Source organism: Puma concolor, chromosome E4, assembly GCF_028749965.1.
Source record: "Puma concolor isolate L17-30 chromosome E4, mPumCon1.1.hap2, whole genome shotgun sequence".
Lineage (NCBI taxonomy): Eukaryota > Metazoa > Chordata > Mammalia > Carnivora > Felidae > Puma > Puma concolor.
The window spans coordinates 68979561-68993664 of record NC_141683.1 but is presented as its reverse complement, the minus strand read 5'-3'; the positions used below and the strand labels follow the sequence as shown (position 1 = coordinate 68993664).

The 14104-nt window shown below is 41.9% G+C and overlaps 1 protein-coding gene across 1 annotated transcript in view; it reads left to right on the top strand.

Moving 5' to 3' along the window:
• DNAH14 (dynein axonemal heavy chain 14) overlaps positions 1–14104 on the top strand; it is a 334473-nt gene that overhangs the window by 37509 nt on the left and 282860 nt on the right. The window contains exons 5-7 of the mRNA XM_086693941.1: positions 4917–5047; positions 7654–7806; positions 8961–9073. Of these exons, the coding sequence (XP_086550067.1) occupies positions 4917–5047; positions 7654–7806; positions 8961–9073 (397 nt within the window). The remainder of the gene's footprint in view (positions 1–4916; positions 5048–7653; positions 7807–8960; positions 9074–14104) is intronic.

The following is a 14104-nucleotide window of genomic DNA, read 5'->3' as shown; positions in this document are numbered from 1 at the left end:
TCACGAGAGTACCCCGCCAAGAGTCAGCAGCAAAATGGGGACCTCGGTCCTGCAGCCACAAGGAAACGAGTTCTGCCAACAGCCGAGGGGAGCTTAGAGGCGGATGGCTTCCTAGCGTGTCTCGAGATGCGGGCCCGGTCAGCCGACACCTCGGTTTCAGCCCTGCAGACGCTGAGCCGAGATCCCTGACCCGGGAAACCGTGGGGCTCTGAAGGTGTGTCGTCTTAGACCCGGTTTGTGGTAACTTGTTACGCAGCAGTAGAAAGCAGGTGCAGGGGTGACATGGTGCAGGTGTAGCGAAAGGCACTCCCCTTTTCTGCTGCCTGTTCTCTGGCCCCAGTTACAGTTCACGCCAGCAAACAGTTATTCTGAAACCGGTGACTCGTTTCCATTTACGGTTTTATGCATTTTCTCCATTTATATTCATCCATCATGGTGGTTTAAAAATTTGTCCACATCTGTTCTGACACCCCTTCCTTCAAAAGGTGGAGCCTTGCTCTTCTCCCTCTAAGTGAAGGCCAGACTCACAGCCTCCGTTCTAACCAAGTAGTATGGTGGAAGCGACAGTTGGCAGTTTGACAAAGTACGGTGTGGTGGAAGGGACGGTGTGTGACCAGGCGTAGCGGTGCCTTCTGCTTTGTCGCTCTGCTCACTCTCTGGGGGACGCCAGTGTCACGTGGGACACTGCAGCCCTGCGGGGAGGTCCACGCAGTGAAAGAGCTGAGGCACCCGAGTGCGCTGTCCTGGAAAGTGATCCTCCCGCCCCAGAGCCTTCAGGTGACTGTCACCCTGGCCAACATTTTGATTGTGCCCTCATGGGAATCTGGGCTGGAGCCACCTAGCTAAGCTCCTTCTGAATTCCTGACCCATAGAAATTGAGAGATGATCAACATTTCTTGTTTTAAACCTCTAAGTTTTAGGACGGTTACTTACACATCGGTGGATAACGAATACATCCATTAAATACATGCATTATTTTGTGCGTGGGAAGGTCACACAGAGAAGGATACATGCGGTACGATTCGGTTATATGAATAAACGCTAGGAAAAACTGATCTCTAATCTTAGAAATCAGCGAGCGGTACTTCTGTGGGAATGGGTCGAAGCGGGAATGGTAATAGGGCAGGGCTTCAGGGGGGACGTTAGGACGGCTGATGTCGCTTTCTTCCTGACTGCTGTGCACGAAGTCCTCTACCTACGCGTGCCGTGTGTGCTTCTCCGTGGATGTCACGCTTCAGTGGAAGTGTTAAAGTCTATGCCTACGTGACATTTTATTGTAACCTTTTGTAACCTGTCTTTTTGAGATGATTCTCGCTGACGTGTGCCTTTGGAATTTACTCTTTCGCTGTTTTTTTGTGTGTAGAATGCCCTCTTTTCTCTTTTTGCCCGTCTTGAGCCTTAGGTTAACATGCATTCTGTGAATCTCTTAGAGCTCTCAGCGAGGCCCCTAGAGTGCAGCGGCATCCCGCCTCGGAGCTCACGTAGCACTCAGTGGCAGTATGGCTGCTTGACGGCTTTTCATTATGACGACACGTTCACATGGCGGGATGGTATCATCACTTACATCTTCAGCTCTAAGGCAGCAGTTCCGTTTTAAACTTTTCAAAAGAAAAGTTTTTTTTTTTGTTTTTTTTTTTTTTCAACGTTTATTTTTGGGACAGAGAGAGACAGAGCATGAACGGGGGAGGGGCAGAGAGAGAGGGAGACACAGAATCGGAAACAGGCTCCAGGCTCCGAGCCATCAGCCCAGAGCCTGACGCGGGGCTCGAACTCACGGACCGCGAGATCGTGACCTGGCTGAAGTCGGACGTTTAACCGACTGTGCCACCCAGGCGCCCCAAAAAGAAAAGTTTTATTTTCATTCTGAAGATAATGTAATTTTCCCCTTAAGATGCCAGAACTTTTCTTCGCCACTGTCTTCACTGTCGCTGCTGTTGAGGATTCTGTCCTGTGGTAGTGCCTCTTCAAGGCTGTGAGCTGAGAAGGCGAGGGAACTAGAAGTCAGCCTCCATGCTCGCTGGTGAGGTTTTATTGTGTCTAGAACAGAAGATGCTGTGCTGTGTCTACGTAGCACAGTTAATGTAGTCTTTATGTTGCTCTCTCCCTCTTTCTTTTTCTTGTTTCATGGTTTTTCTCTGGAAGGCTTTCTCTTGAAAGTTACAATTTCCTGATGTGACTTCTGGTACCTGTATTCTTTTTGTTTTTTTTGTTTTTTTTTTTTTGAGTTCCGTGATTATTTGTTTTGAGAGAAATGGAGAGAAGGCACGCACGTGCGCGAGCAGGGAAGGGGCAGAAAGAGAGGGGGAGAGACGGAATCCCAAGTAGGCTCCGTGCTGATAGGGCAGAGCCCAACGTGAGGCTCAATCTCACGAACTGTGAGATCATGACCTGAGCTGAAGTCAAGAGTCCGTCGCTCAACCGACTGAGCCACCCAGGCGCCCCTGGTCCCCAGATTCGTGACTCACTGCGAAAGTGGGATGCAGGCTAATCTTCTATTTCTGATGTAAAGAATTGCTCTCTGGGATTGTACCGTGCACCCAGCATGCTAGGGCGGGGCCTCACACTCCAGTGTTAAGGTGTGTAACTACTGTCCGGTTTTAGTAAATATCTGTGATTTTCTGAATTAATCTGGCTTTCGACAGAAATTTCTCCCCGGCTTTTTGGAGGCTGTATGTTTTCCTTAAATTTACTATTGATTGTGAAAAGTCATTTTTTTTAAATTTGCCCTAAATCGCTTCCATTCCCCAACGGCCTCCATCAGTTCATTCAATCTGCCAGGTAGCCACCAAGAACGGACGGGTGCTTTTACAATATTGCGTGAAAGGAATACACTGGGAAAAAAAAAAAAAAAGGAATACACTGGTCAGCAGTTGATATTTTCTTATTTAATATTTTGCACGTCTGATGGGTGAGAATGATTTTTCATTATGATTTTAAATTGTGATTTCCTGAATACTAACTGGGTTAAACATTTTTTAGTATGTTTACTGGCTGTTTTTTCCTATAAATTGTTCACCTTTGTATCAGAATGTTTATTTTTTACTGAAATATTTTATACGTTAATTAAACGTATTATTTAAAATACGCTTTAAAATATTTTATACGTTAATCCTTAGCTTCTTACATGGGTTATAAACATTTTCTTCTCACCTGTTAATTATGCTTTAACTTTATTGATGGTGGCTTTTTTGCACATAAGTTGCTAAATTTGAAGAAGTCCAATTTATTATTTTTTTTTAACATTCTTTTTCAGGAACATATTCTATATTTTCTTCTAATACTTCTATCATTTTCTTTTCCACATATACTTCTGTAATCCATGTGTAATTTACACTTGCATATAACTGCATAGTTTTCCAAGTGGCTAACCACTTTGCCATTGTGATTTGTGAACAGGTAATGATTCCTCTATTGATTTGAAATATCTTTTTCACTTACTAGATTGTCTTTTGTAAACGGTCCTATCTCTGGACTCTAATGGGTTCTCTGATCTATTTTCCTAGGTCACAACCATATCCTTTGATTTTGGTAGGTAGGTGTTTCTGTACCCTCGTCTGTATTCCTTACGTCTTGGTCCCTTGTGCGGGTCTCTGTTTGTACTAATATTAACTAGCTGTCTTGTCAGTTAAGAATTTTAAGTTTCTTTCTGTGTCTCAGCAACAGATAGGGCCTGGATGAGGCTGAGGCCAAGGGCACAAGGTTTAAAGAGGAACCGACTCTTGGGGTTTTGCAGTACCTTACCCTCATTCTGTCCTGATGCTGTTTTACATAACAGTTCAAGTCTCCCTTAATCCCTAGCATAGACCCTGTTTCGATCAGCTGGTGTTTGTTGTTTCTACATGACCAGAAATCTTTTTTTTAATATTTTTTTAAATGTTTAAATGTTTTGAGAGAGAGAGAGCACAAGCTGGGGAAGGACAGAGAGAGAGAGAGGGAGACACAGAATCCAAAGCAGGCTCCAGGCTCTGAGCTGTCAGCACAGAGCCTGATGTGGGGCTCGAGCCCATGAAGTGTGAGATCATGACCCGAGTCGAAGTTGGCTGCTTAACCAACTGAGCCACCCAGGCATCCCTAGAGGACCAGAAATCTTTAAAAAAAATTTTTTTTTAATGTTTATTTCTTTACTTTTGAGAGAGAGAGACAGAGCAAGAGCAGGTGAAGGACATAGAGAGGGAGACACAGAATCTGAAGCAGCTCCAGGCTCTGAGCTGTCAGCACAGAGCCCGACGTGGGGCTTGAACTCACAAACCACGAGATCATGACCTGAGCTGAAGTCGGACGCTTACCCAACTGAGCCACCCAGGGGCCGCAAGAGGACCAGAAATCTTGAACAACTTCATAGCATTGCCGGTTTTGCCAGCATGGTGTTGGGATTGCTTCCCTTCCCGTGATGTATCAAGAAAAGCTTAAGGGCTAAGAGGGACAACCTGTAGGCATGGCAGATACAAACCAAGCAACAGGAACGTTTCCAGAAGGAGAGAATCTTTAGCCGCTAAGAGATCAAGAAAAAAAAGGTCTCAAAGGTGTCTGTGGAATATGAGTATCTTTAGGAAGCATATTCCCACCGTGGGTGGTCATCACTTCTTTCCCAGCCCAGCATGGGCTTCTGTTAAGAAAACCTTCTAACCGGCGCCTGTTCGGTGTCTTCTCGCGCCACCAACCGTGTGATTGCAGAATTAGGGCTTCTGCGATACCTTTCTTAGGGGGAAAAATGTTATTCCTTCTTTCCAGCTTATGTTAAAAGTAAATGTTAAGCTATTTTTTCTCTTCCAATTATAGAGCCTTTGTGTAAACTTTTAAGTTCCCATTAAAATGTTTTCTCCGTTTAGAAATATTTGGAGTAGTATACATTATCCTTAAGTGATGCCCATATTCACACTTTATTAGATCTTTTTTTTTTTAATGTTGTAAACCAGAACCGGAGGATGATGATGTGACAAGACATATTATAAGGCTACGAGAAAAGTTTGGCTGGCAAACAATGTTACCGCAGCGCTGTTTGGAGTACAAAAGTTCCAAACTTGCAGTTCAGAAGATTATTCTAAAGGTATTACTCTGTTTTATTCAGTTTTGTGCTATAAAAGTTGTTATTTGAAAGTGTATCTTAATCTTTATTTCATTCACTGCACATATTACATCAAAATTAAATATCCCATTAACATCAAATTAACAATCATGATTTCATAGTACATGCTTATAAAAGTGTTGGATGTAAAAAAAAAAAAAACAAAAAAAAACCAAAACAATCAAAAACTGAAAGTGTGGGGCATCATTTCATTTCACTTATTCCAAGAACGGAGAAACAGATACGACATGTGTCCGAAATTTGAATCTATTCTTATGTTCCTGTTTATCAGTTATTTTGCGATTTAAGAAGAAATCCTAACGTGCGTTTGTAGCATGTATCTGCACCCTTACTGCTCGTGCCCCATTTTCTGTCTCATTATCTGTGTATGTCCTTATCCCTTCCTGTTCGGGGAAGTTCTAGCATGTCCGGGGTCACGTGACCGGGGAGTCCAGGCAGCGACAAGCACTGGTAACTCTGCCTCCTGTGACCTCCTTCATTACAGAAGATGAAAGACTGGGCAGGACCCTCTCGTCCTACCCCGGAGACCCAGGGCGCTCAAATGGCAGGCCCCAGGCCAGCAGCATCAGTGTCCCCTGGAGCTTTTTAGCAATCCACAGTCCCCTCTCTAGCCCCCACTTGTGAGTCAGAGACTCTGGGGGTGGAGCCCAGCGATCCGCGTTTTATGAAGCTGCCCCAGGCGATTCTGATGCACAATTGAGAACGGTGTTTCTAGACCAGGGGCCGACTTCCCTTTTTCTGAAAAACGCCACATGGTAAATATTTTAGGCTGTGCGGGCCCCCTGACCTCTGTCGTAACCACTCAGGTCTGTCATCGTGGTGCGGGAGCAACAAGTGGGTGTGGCTGTGTTCCAGGGGGTCTTCATTTACTGAAACAGGCGCGTGGGCCTGGCCGTGGTTTGCTGGCCCTGCTCTAGGCTGTCACCAGGAGGACGAGTGCTCTTTTGATCGTTGTCGGAGGCAGCGTTAACGTAAAGGCAAGCACCACGCATGATGGAATCGGAGTCTCCCGGGTGTGAGGCTCTATCTGTACGCTCCCGGCGTTATTTTGGGCAAGTTCCTGGCCTCTCTGAGCGTGAGCTTCTTTGATGTCGAAGCGGAAATAATAGTACTTAACGTTAGGGAGCTGTGGCCAGGAAATGAGGCAATGCGCGTGGCGTGTGCCTGGCAGATGGTGGGCGCCGTGGTTTCACAAAGCTGTCCGTGAGCTGGATGCCCCTGGACTCACTGACAAGGTGTGTTTCGCGTGTATGTGAAGAGAGGGTTGAGAATGTGAAACAAATACTTGTTTTTAATCGAAAGACAATATTTAATTGGAACATACTGTGCTTCTTGTACGTGGATGATTTAATTACATACACGACCCATTGGGAGAGTCGTGTCTGCGTTAAGGTTCTAACATCCTTAACTTTCTGAACGATAATTAGAACAGAAATGCCTCGAGTGGCCCAGTGACTGGAACACAGCCGCCACCGTGCACGTCGCCACCCAGAGCTGAGTTATTAACGTTGACTCGCGGTTTGTAGACTTGTTTCTTAAGGTTTCCAGGGATGCATTGTGTCCGGTCAGAACAAGAAAAGGGAACGGTTGAGACATTGAGAAGGAACACGAAGGGTCTTAAGGGAAGATGGTTTTTTAAGAAGTAAAACTGGATCCAGAATTTTAAATTCCAGTAATTAGAAACTGTTTACTCAGTTCAATAGCTTCTGAAGGCATCACTGAATTATAATTTTTTTAATAATAAATTTTAATTATCCAGGAATGACTAACTTGAACTTTCTTGTAGAGGGTTCATAGTGAAAGTTAAAAATGTTCAAAGCTAGAAGAAAGAAATTTCACTTAGAATTTTTTCTTAATGTGGAATGGCTGATTTCTCAATAATGCCAGGTAAAAAAGAAGCAGGCGTTAGGGTAAATTGCAGTGTGTCGGAGTGTGGGTTTGGTCAGACACATGCTCACATCTTAGCCTGCCCCTGCCTGTCTTTGTGACTCTTCTCAAATGACCTAATTTCTCAAACTAGTAATTTCTGCATCTATTTAACGATCATCGTCCGTGGTTAATTTAAAAAATTCAAGCAATTAAATTCTCGTGGTTGTTAATATAACATATATGAACGTTATCACTTATTAAATATTTATTATTTACCTAACAAATTATTTACCTAACAAATATTAGCTACTGTTACTCTAATACTAAGCCACCGTCATTAACAAAATAAATGATTAATGTGCTCAAAAGGCTTCCGGTGTCGGAAGATTGACTGAAGGTGGAGCGTGTTGTAAAATGTATGTTGCCAAGTTCTTTGTGTGAATAAGCACGCATGAGTGAGCACATAGATCAGTTTTCGTGAATGTTTTTTCACCACGCTGTAAGAATGAAAATTATATATTTTAAATCTTTCATAAGATTGATCTTGTTGAACTTCGGTTGGACACAATTTGATGTTAACTTTCCTCAGGGATATTATTCTTAATTTTCATCTAAAATCGTTTCAGTTTATCGAGTAACCTGTTCAGCCATTTTACTACTTAATTTGATCAAGTTAATTAAAATTTTTTTAACCTCAGGAACCTTTAAAAGATGATGGAGAATTTGTATATTGCCTTTCTCGGAAAAATAGTAAAGGTGTCTATAATCCGTATGACCTCCAGGTGGTCTCTGCTCACAGAGCTAGACATGGCAAAGAATTCTGGATTATTACAGCATCATCTGTCTCCAAGGTAACAGAGGGCGGGCGTGCTCAGCTTGGAGAGTCATAATGGAAAAATATTATTCAATTTAGAATATCTTTGTGTGTTTCAGACAAACCTGGCCATTTGAGAAGTAGCTTATGTTTCAGATCCTCTTTGGGAGAAAGCTTTTTAATGGCGAGGTTCCTTTTCTTTTTTCTAGAGATTTAGGTTTGGGGATTCAATTTTATCTCAAATACCTTAAGTGTGTGTGTGTGTGTGTGTGTGTGTGTGTGTGTGTGTGTGTGTGTGTGTGTGTTTAAAGAAAACTAGACTACAGGGATTTGCTGACATCATAGGAATTATAATAATAAAAGAAAAAACTGTTTTCTCAGGTTGGTCATTGCCAGAGGTAGAAACCTCACTCCCCCAATACACTCAAATAGGGCTTTGATACTGATCACAAGTTGTGATCGTACAACTTGTTACTTGTTTGGGCCGTTTGTTTAGTGTCTGTGGCGCCAGCCTCCCGGCTACACTGTAAGCACGTGTGGGCGGGGCCACATCCAAAGGAAACAAATCTGTAGGTGCACGTGTGGGGATGCCCCGTGTGTATTATCAACTGAAAATGGAAAGAACGACTTCTATATAAACAAAAGTATGCACGTAAATACGTATGTGGTGATATAGGCATACTTTTATTCCTAGAAGACATTTAAGAAAAGGCTACCATTCACATGGGGGAGAGGGGTTCTTTGGAAGAGAATTCCTTGAGGAAAGAAAGTCCTGTGGTTCTTGAATGTCAAAATGGGGTATCTTGGCAATGGGATTATTAGCCCCTCTGGAACCACTCTACCCCTGTAGTTAAAATTGAGCTCATAAATACTACCTGTATAGAAAATGTGAGAATTTTGAGACTGAAAAGAACAGGCATCTGTGAAAAGTATGTCAAGGTGAGGAAGTTTCTCGTATTCTTTCTCTGTCGGAGCACAAGAAATAGCATTAGAAAAATGGCAAGAATGGAAGCCGTGTGGGACGGGAAACCAAGTTTGGGTAGAGACGAAGTGGTGGAGGTCGTATACAGAACAGGCCTCATTATCAAGGCAAGTAGTTATGAGGCAAACCCAGGGTTGCCTAAGTCCTTGAAAATTGTGCATATTTGTTTTAAGAAAATAAAGTCATGCTTTTGTGCTCTGTGTTTACAGGTTACTAACGTAGGTGGCGTAGAAGAAGTAGAATCTGTACCGACTGTGGAATGGCTTTTAGAAAGAACGTGTTACCATTTATTGCAGCAGTTCAGGATATTTTCCAAGTTTCGGTGAGATGAAAGAAAACGCAGCCAATTATTTGCAGTACGGTCCTGTTGAAACAGAAACCGCTCGGCTGACATGTGGGTTCTGCCGCCCGGTGCCATCTTTGTGGGGAGTTACAGAGGAAACGGGGTACTCCATAGGGGTGTTTTAGGCTAGATGCAGGTGCAGGAAGATCCTGAACTTCCTACCTCCCACAGACACAACACACCTACATGTGGAATAATTTCCTCTGGAAAAGTCCTGGAAACAGAGGACAGAGGCCGCATGGAGACGGGTAGAAGAGACAGAGACATGCTCTCACCAAACAGCCTATCCCCAGTGCGGCAGCCACGATCAGGAGAGATCTCAAAAATGTGGGGACTCTCCCTGAGGAGTAGGGGATGTTTCACACATCGGGCACCTCAGTTGTTGGGTTCTGCACCGGAGAGATGAGCTGCCAAAATGTAAAACAATGGGGATTGTGTCCAGGAAAACCATAAAACTGGGGAACAGAGAACCTGCCCGTAAAGGGTTTGCACGCACACTCAACTCACCCTGGGACCCAGAACAAAAGCTGCACTTTGAGAAGCATCTAGGCCATACCGAAAGGAGACTGACCCCCTTATTCCTGAAGTGAATTGCAGAGAAGCAGGATCTTCCTGGGACAGGTGTCATTTTGCAATCCTGTTGTACTTTGCTAATGCCAGTGTTGGCGTTAGCCATTTTGGCAATCTTCCTGTAACCTGGGCATGCCCCATCACTCCATGCCACAGCCGCACCACAGCCAGCTGGGCAGGCATCCCGTCCTCCCCTGGCCAAAACTGCAGCCACCTTGCCAGATGAGTGCCATGCCTCTCGGTGCCACAGCCCCGGCCTCCCCACAGCCAGCAGGTGCGAGTAGCCCACACTCGGGACCACCCTGGAGTACCTGGCACTGGTGGCCAGATGGGATTGTGCTTCTCGGCCTCAGGGGTCATCTACACAAGGCCACTTCTTCAAGACTGGGAGAGGTAGCTGTTTTGCCTCATATATAGAAAAAAAAAAAAAACACAGAAAATCAGGCAAGATGAGACAGAGGAATTCTCTTCCAAATGAAAGAACAAGACAAAACCTCAGAAAAAGACCTTAATGAAATGGCAACGTCAGTAAATTACCTGACGGAGAGTTCAAAGCAGTGGTCATAAAGATGCCTCCCGAGCTTGGGAGAAGAATGGATGAGCACAGTGAGAACTGCAACAGAGAGATGGAGAACATAAGAGACTACCAAATGGAAGTCGGAGAGCTGAAGCAGAACAAATAACTGAAGTATACACTAAAGGGGTTCACCAGCAGACTGGGCGAATCAGAAGAGGTCAGAGAGTGAACCAGAGGACAGAGCAATGGGACTCACCCAGACAGAGCAGCAAAAATGAGAGAGATTGTTTAAAAAATGAAGACAACTTAGGTGACCCGTGGGACAATTTCAAGCAAAGTAACATTCACGTTATAGGAGCCGCAGAAGGAGAGAAAAGGGGGCAGAAAAACTTACCTGAAGAAATAATGGCTGAAAATTTCCTTAATCTGGCAGAGGAAACAGACCTCCACACCCAGGAATCCCAGAGAGTGCCAAATAAGAATCCAAAGGGTTTCACCCCAAGATATAATTAAAACGTCAAAAGTTAAAGGTAGAGAATCTTAAAAGCAGCAAGAGAGAAACAACTTGTTTACACACAAGGTAACCCCAGGAGGCTATCAGCAGGTTTCTTAGCAGAAACTTTGCAAGGCAGAAGGGAGCGGCAGGACATATTCAAAGTACAAAAAAATTGCAACCGATAATACTGTACCCGGCCACTCAGAATTGAAGGAGAGAGAGAATTTTCATATAACAAAAGCTAAAGGACATCATTACCACCCAACCAGCCTTGCAAGAAGTTCTAAAGGGCCTTCTTTAAGCTAAGAAGAAATGGCACTAATTAATGACAAGAAAACATATGAAAGTGAAAATCTCAGTGGAAAAAGGCAAGTATATAGTGAAGGTAGTAAATCATTTATAAAACTAATGTGAAATTCAAAAGACCAACATAGTCAAATTAACTAAAACTACAATAATTAGTTAAGTAATACATAAAAAGTTGTAAAATGTGACAAAAAACCTAAAACATTAACAGAGGGGGATGAAAATGTAGAATTTTGGAATGTATTCACATTTAAGTTGCTGTGAACTTAAAACACATCATCATATACGTACGATGTTGTAGCTGAACCTCATGATAACCACAAAAACTTTCAATGAATACACAAAATGAGAAAGGAATCTCAACACTAAAGAAAGTTGTCAGACATCAGGGGAAGAGAGAAGGGAAGAATAAAAGAACAGAAACTATAAAAACAGCTAGAAAACAATAACAAAGGGCAGTAAGTACATACCTATTAAAATTAAATGTAAATGAACTAAATTCTCCAAAGGATGTAGAGTGACTGAATGGGCTTCTAAAAAAAAAAAAGTCTCCTCCATATGCTGCTGAGAAGAGACTCACTTCAAAAGTAACGGCACACAGACGGAAAGTGAAGGTATGAAAAAATATATTTTATGCAAATGGAAATGAAAAGAAGGCTATGGTAGCTTATATTCACACAAAATAGACTTAAAGACTTATAGAAAATAAAGTAGGGCATTAAATAGATAATGATAAAGGGGTCAGTCCAGCAAGAGGATATAATATTTATAAATGTATATGAACTCAACATAATGTTTAATGAACCCACCAAAATGTTTAAAGGAAATATCAACAGACATAAAGGGAGAAAGAGACAGCGATCCAATAATAGGAGGGGACTTTAACATCCCACTTTTGTTAATAATTACATCATTCATACAGAAAGTCTGTAAGGAAACATTGGCCTCAAATGACACATTAGACCAGATGGACTTAAGAGATCTATATAGAACATTACATTCAAAAGCAGCATAATATGTTTCATCTTGAGTGCACACGGCACACTCTTCAGGGTAAATAACATGCTAGGCCACAAAAACATCTCAGTAAATTTAGCGAGATTGAAATCATCAAACATCTTTTCAACCATGATGGTGTAGAACTGGAAATCAGCTACGAGAAGAAAATTGGAAAAACCACAAAAAATGTGGAGATTAAACAACATGCTACTGAAATGAAGGGACCTTTGAAGGAAAAAAAGGAGAAATTAAAAAAAAATACCTAGAGACAAATGAAAACATAAATAGGACATATCAAAAACCTACAGGATGCAGCGAAAGCAGTTACGAGAGAGAAGTTCATAACAATACAGGCCTACGTTAAGAAGAAAAATCCCAAACAGCCTAACTTTAAACCTAAAGAATTGGAAAAGAAGAGCAAATGAAACCCAAAGTTAGTATAAGGAAGGAAATAATGAAGATCAGAGTGGAAATAAGTAAAATAGAGACTAAAAAGACAACAGAAAAGATCAATGAAACCAAGAGCTCGTTCCACAAAAAGATGAAATTGGTGACTAATGAAGAAAAAGAGAACTCAAAATCAGAAGAAGTTATAACTGACACCATAGAAATATGAAGAATCATAACAGAGACAACAGTCACACACAGGCAAACCGGACAACCTACAAGAAATGGATAAATTCCTAGAAACATATAACCTAGCAAGGCTGAATCATGAAAAGGTAGAAAATTTAAATAGACCAATTACTAGTAAGGAGATTAAATAATAATCCAAAACTTCCCAACAAAGTCCAGGATCAGAATTCACTGGTGAATTGTACTAAACATTCAAAGAATATTTAATAACTATTATTCTTAAACTCTTCAAAAAAAAAATGGAAGAGGAATGACAGCTTCCAAAGTCATTTTATGAGGCCATCAGTTATCCTGATATCAAAACCAGAGGATACCACAAAAATAAAATTACGGGCCAATATCCCTCATGAACACACATGCAAAAATCCTCAACAAAATATTGACAAATCAAATTAGAAAATACGTTAGAAGGATCATACATCATGGTCAAGTGGCATTGATTTCAGGAATGGAGAGGTTCAACATCTGCAAAACAATGTGACATACTGTGATACACCACATTAAAAAAAAATGAAAGATAAAAGTTGTATCATCTCAGTAGATGCAGAAAAAGCATTTGACATAAGTCAACATTCATTTATGATAAGAACTCTCAACAAAGTGCATATGGAGGGAATGTACCTCAACACAGTACAAGCCATATATGACAAACCCACAGCTAAAATAATATTCCAACTTTGAAAAGCTAAAAGCTTTTACTCTAAGGTCAGGATCAAGACAAGGGTGACTACATTTCTTAGCATAGAATTGGAAGTCAGCCACGGAAGTTAGGCAAGAAAAAAATAAAAGGCATCCAAATTGGAAAGGAAGAATTAAACTGTTATTATTTACACATGACATTATACTATGTATGGAAGAACAAAGCTGTAGATATTGCAATCTCAGATTTCAAGATCCACTACAAAGCTGTAGTGATCAAACAGTATGGTACTGGCACAAAAATAAACATGTAGATCAAAGGAACAGAATAGCGAGCCTAGGAGTAAACCCACGATTATATGGCCAATTAATCTTCCACAAAGGAGGCAAGAATATGCCACGGGAAAAAGTCTGTTTCACAAATGGTGTTGGGAAAACTGGACCACTTGCTTACACCACACACAAAAGTAAACTCAAAATGGGTTAAAGACTTGAAAGTAAGAACTGAATGCATGAAACACCCAACAGAAAGTAGGTGGTAAACTCCTTGACGTCATTCTTGGAGATGTTTTCTTAGATCTGACTTAAAGGCAAAGGCAGCAGAAGGGAAAGTAAACAAATGGGATGGCATCTAACGGGAAAGCTTGTGAGCAGTGAAGGAAGCCATCAATAGAATGGAAAGGCCAACTACTGACTGGGATAAGATGTTTGTAAATCATATATAACGAGGAGTGAATATCCAAAAAAAGCAAAAAAGGAATTCATACAACTCGGTAACAAAAACAATCCAATTCATAAATGGGCAGAGGATATGAAGAGGCATTTTTCCAGGACCTGCATCCAGGTG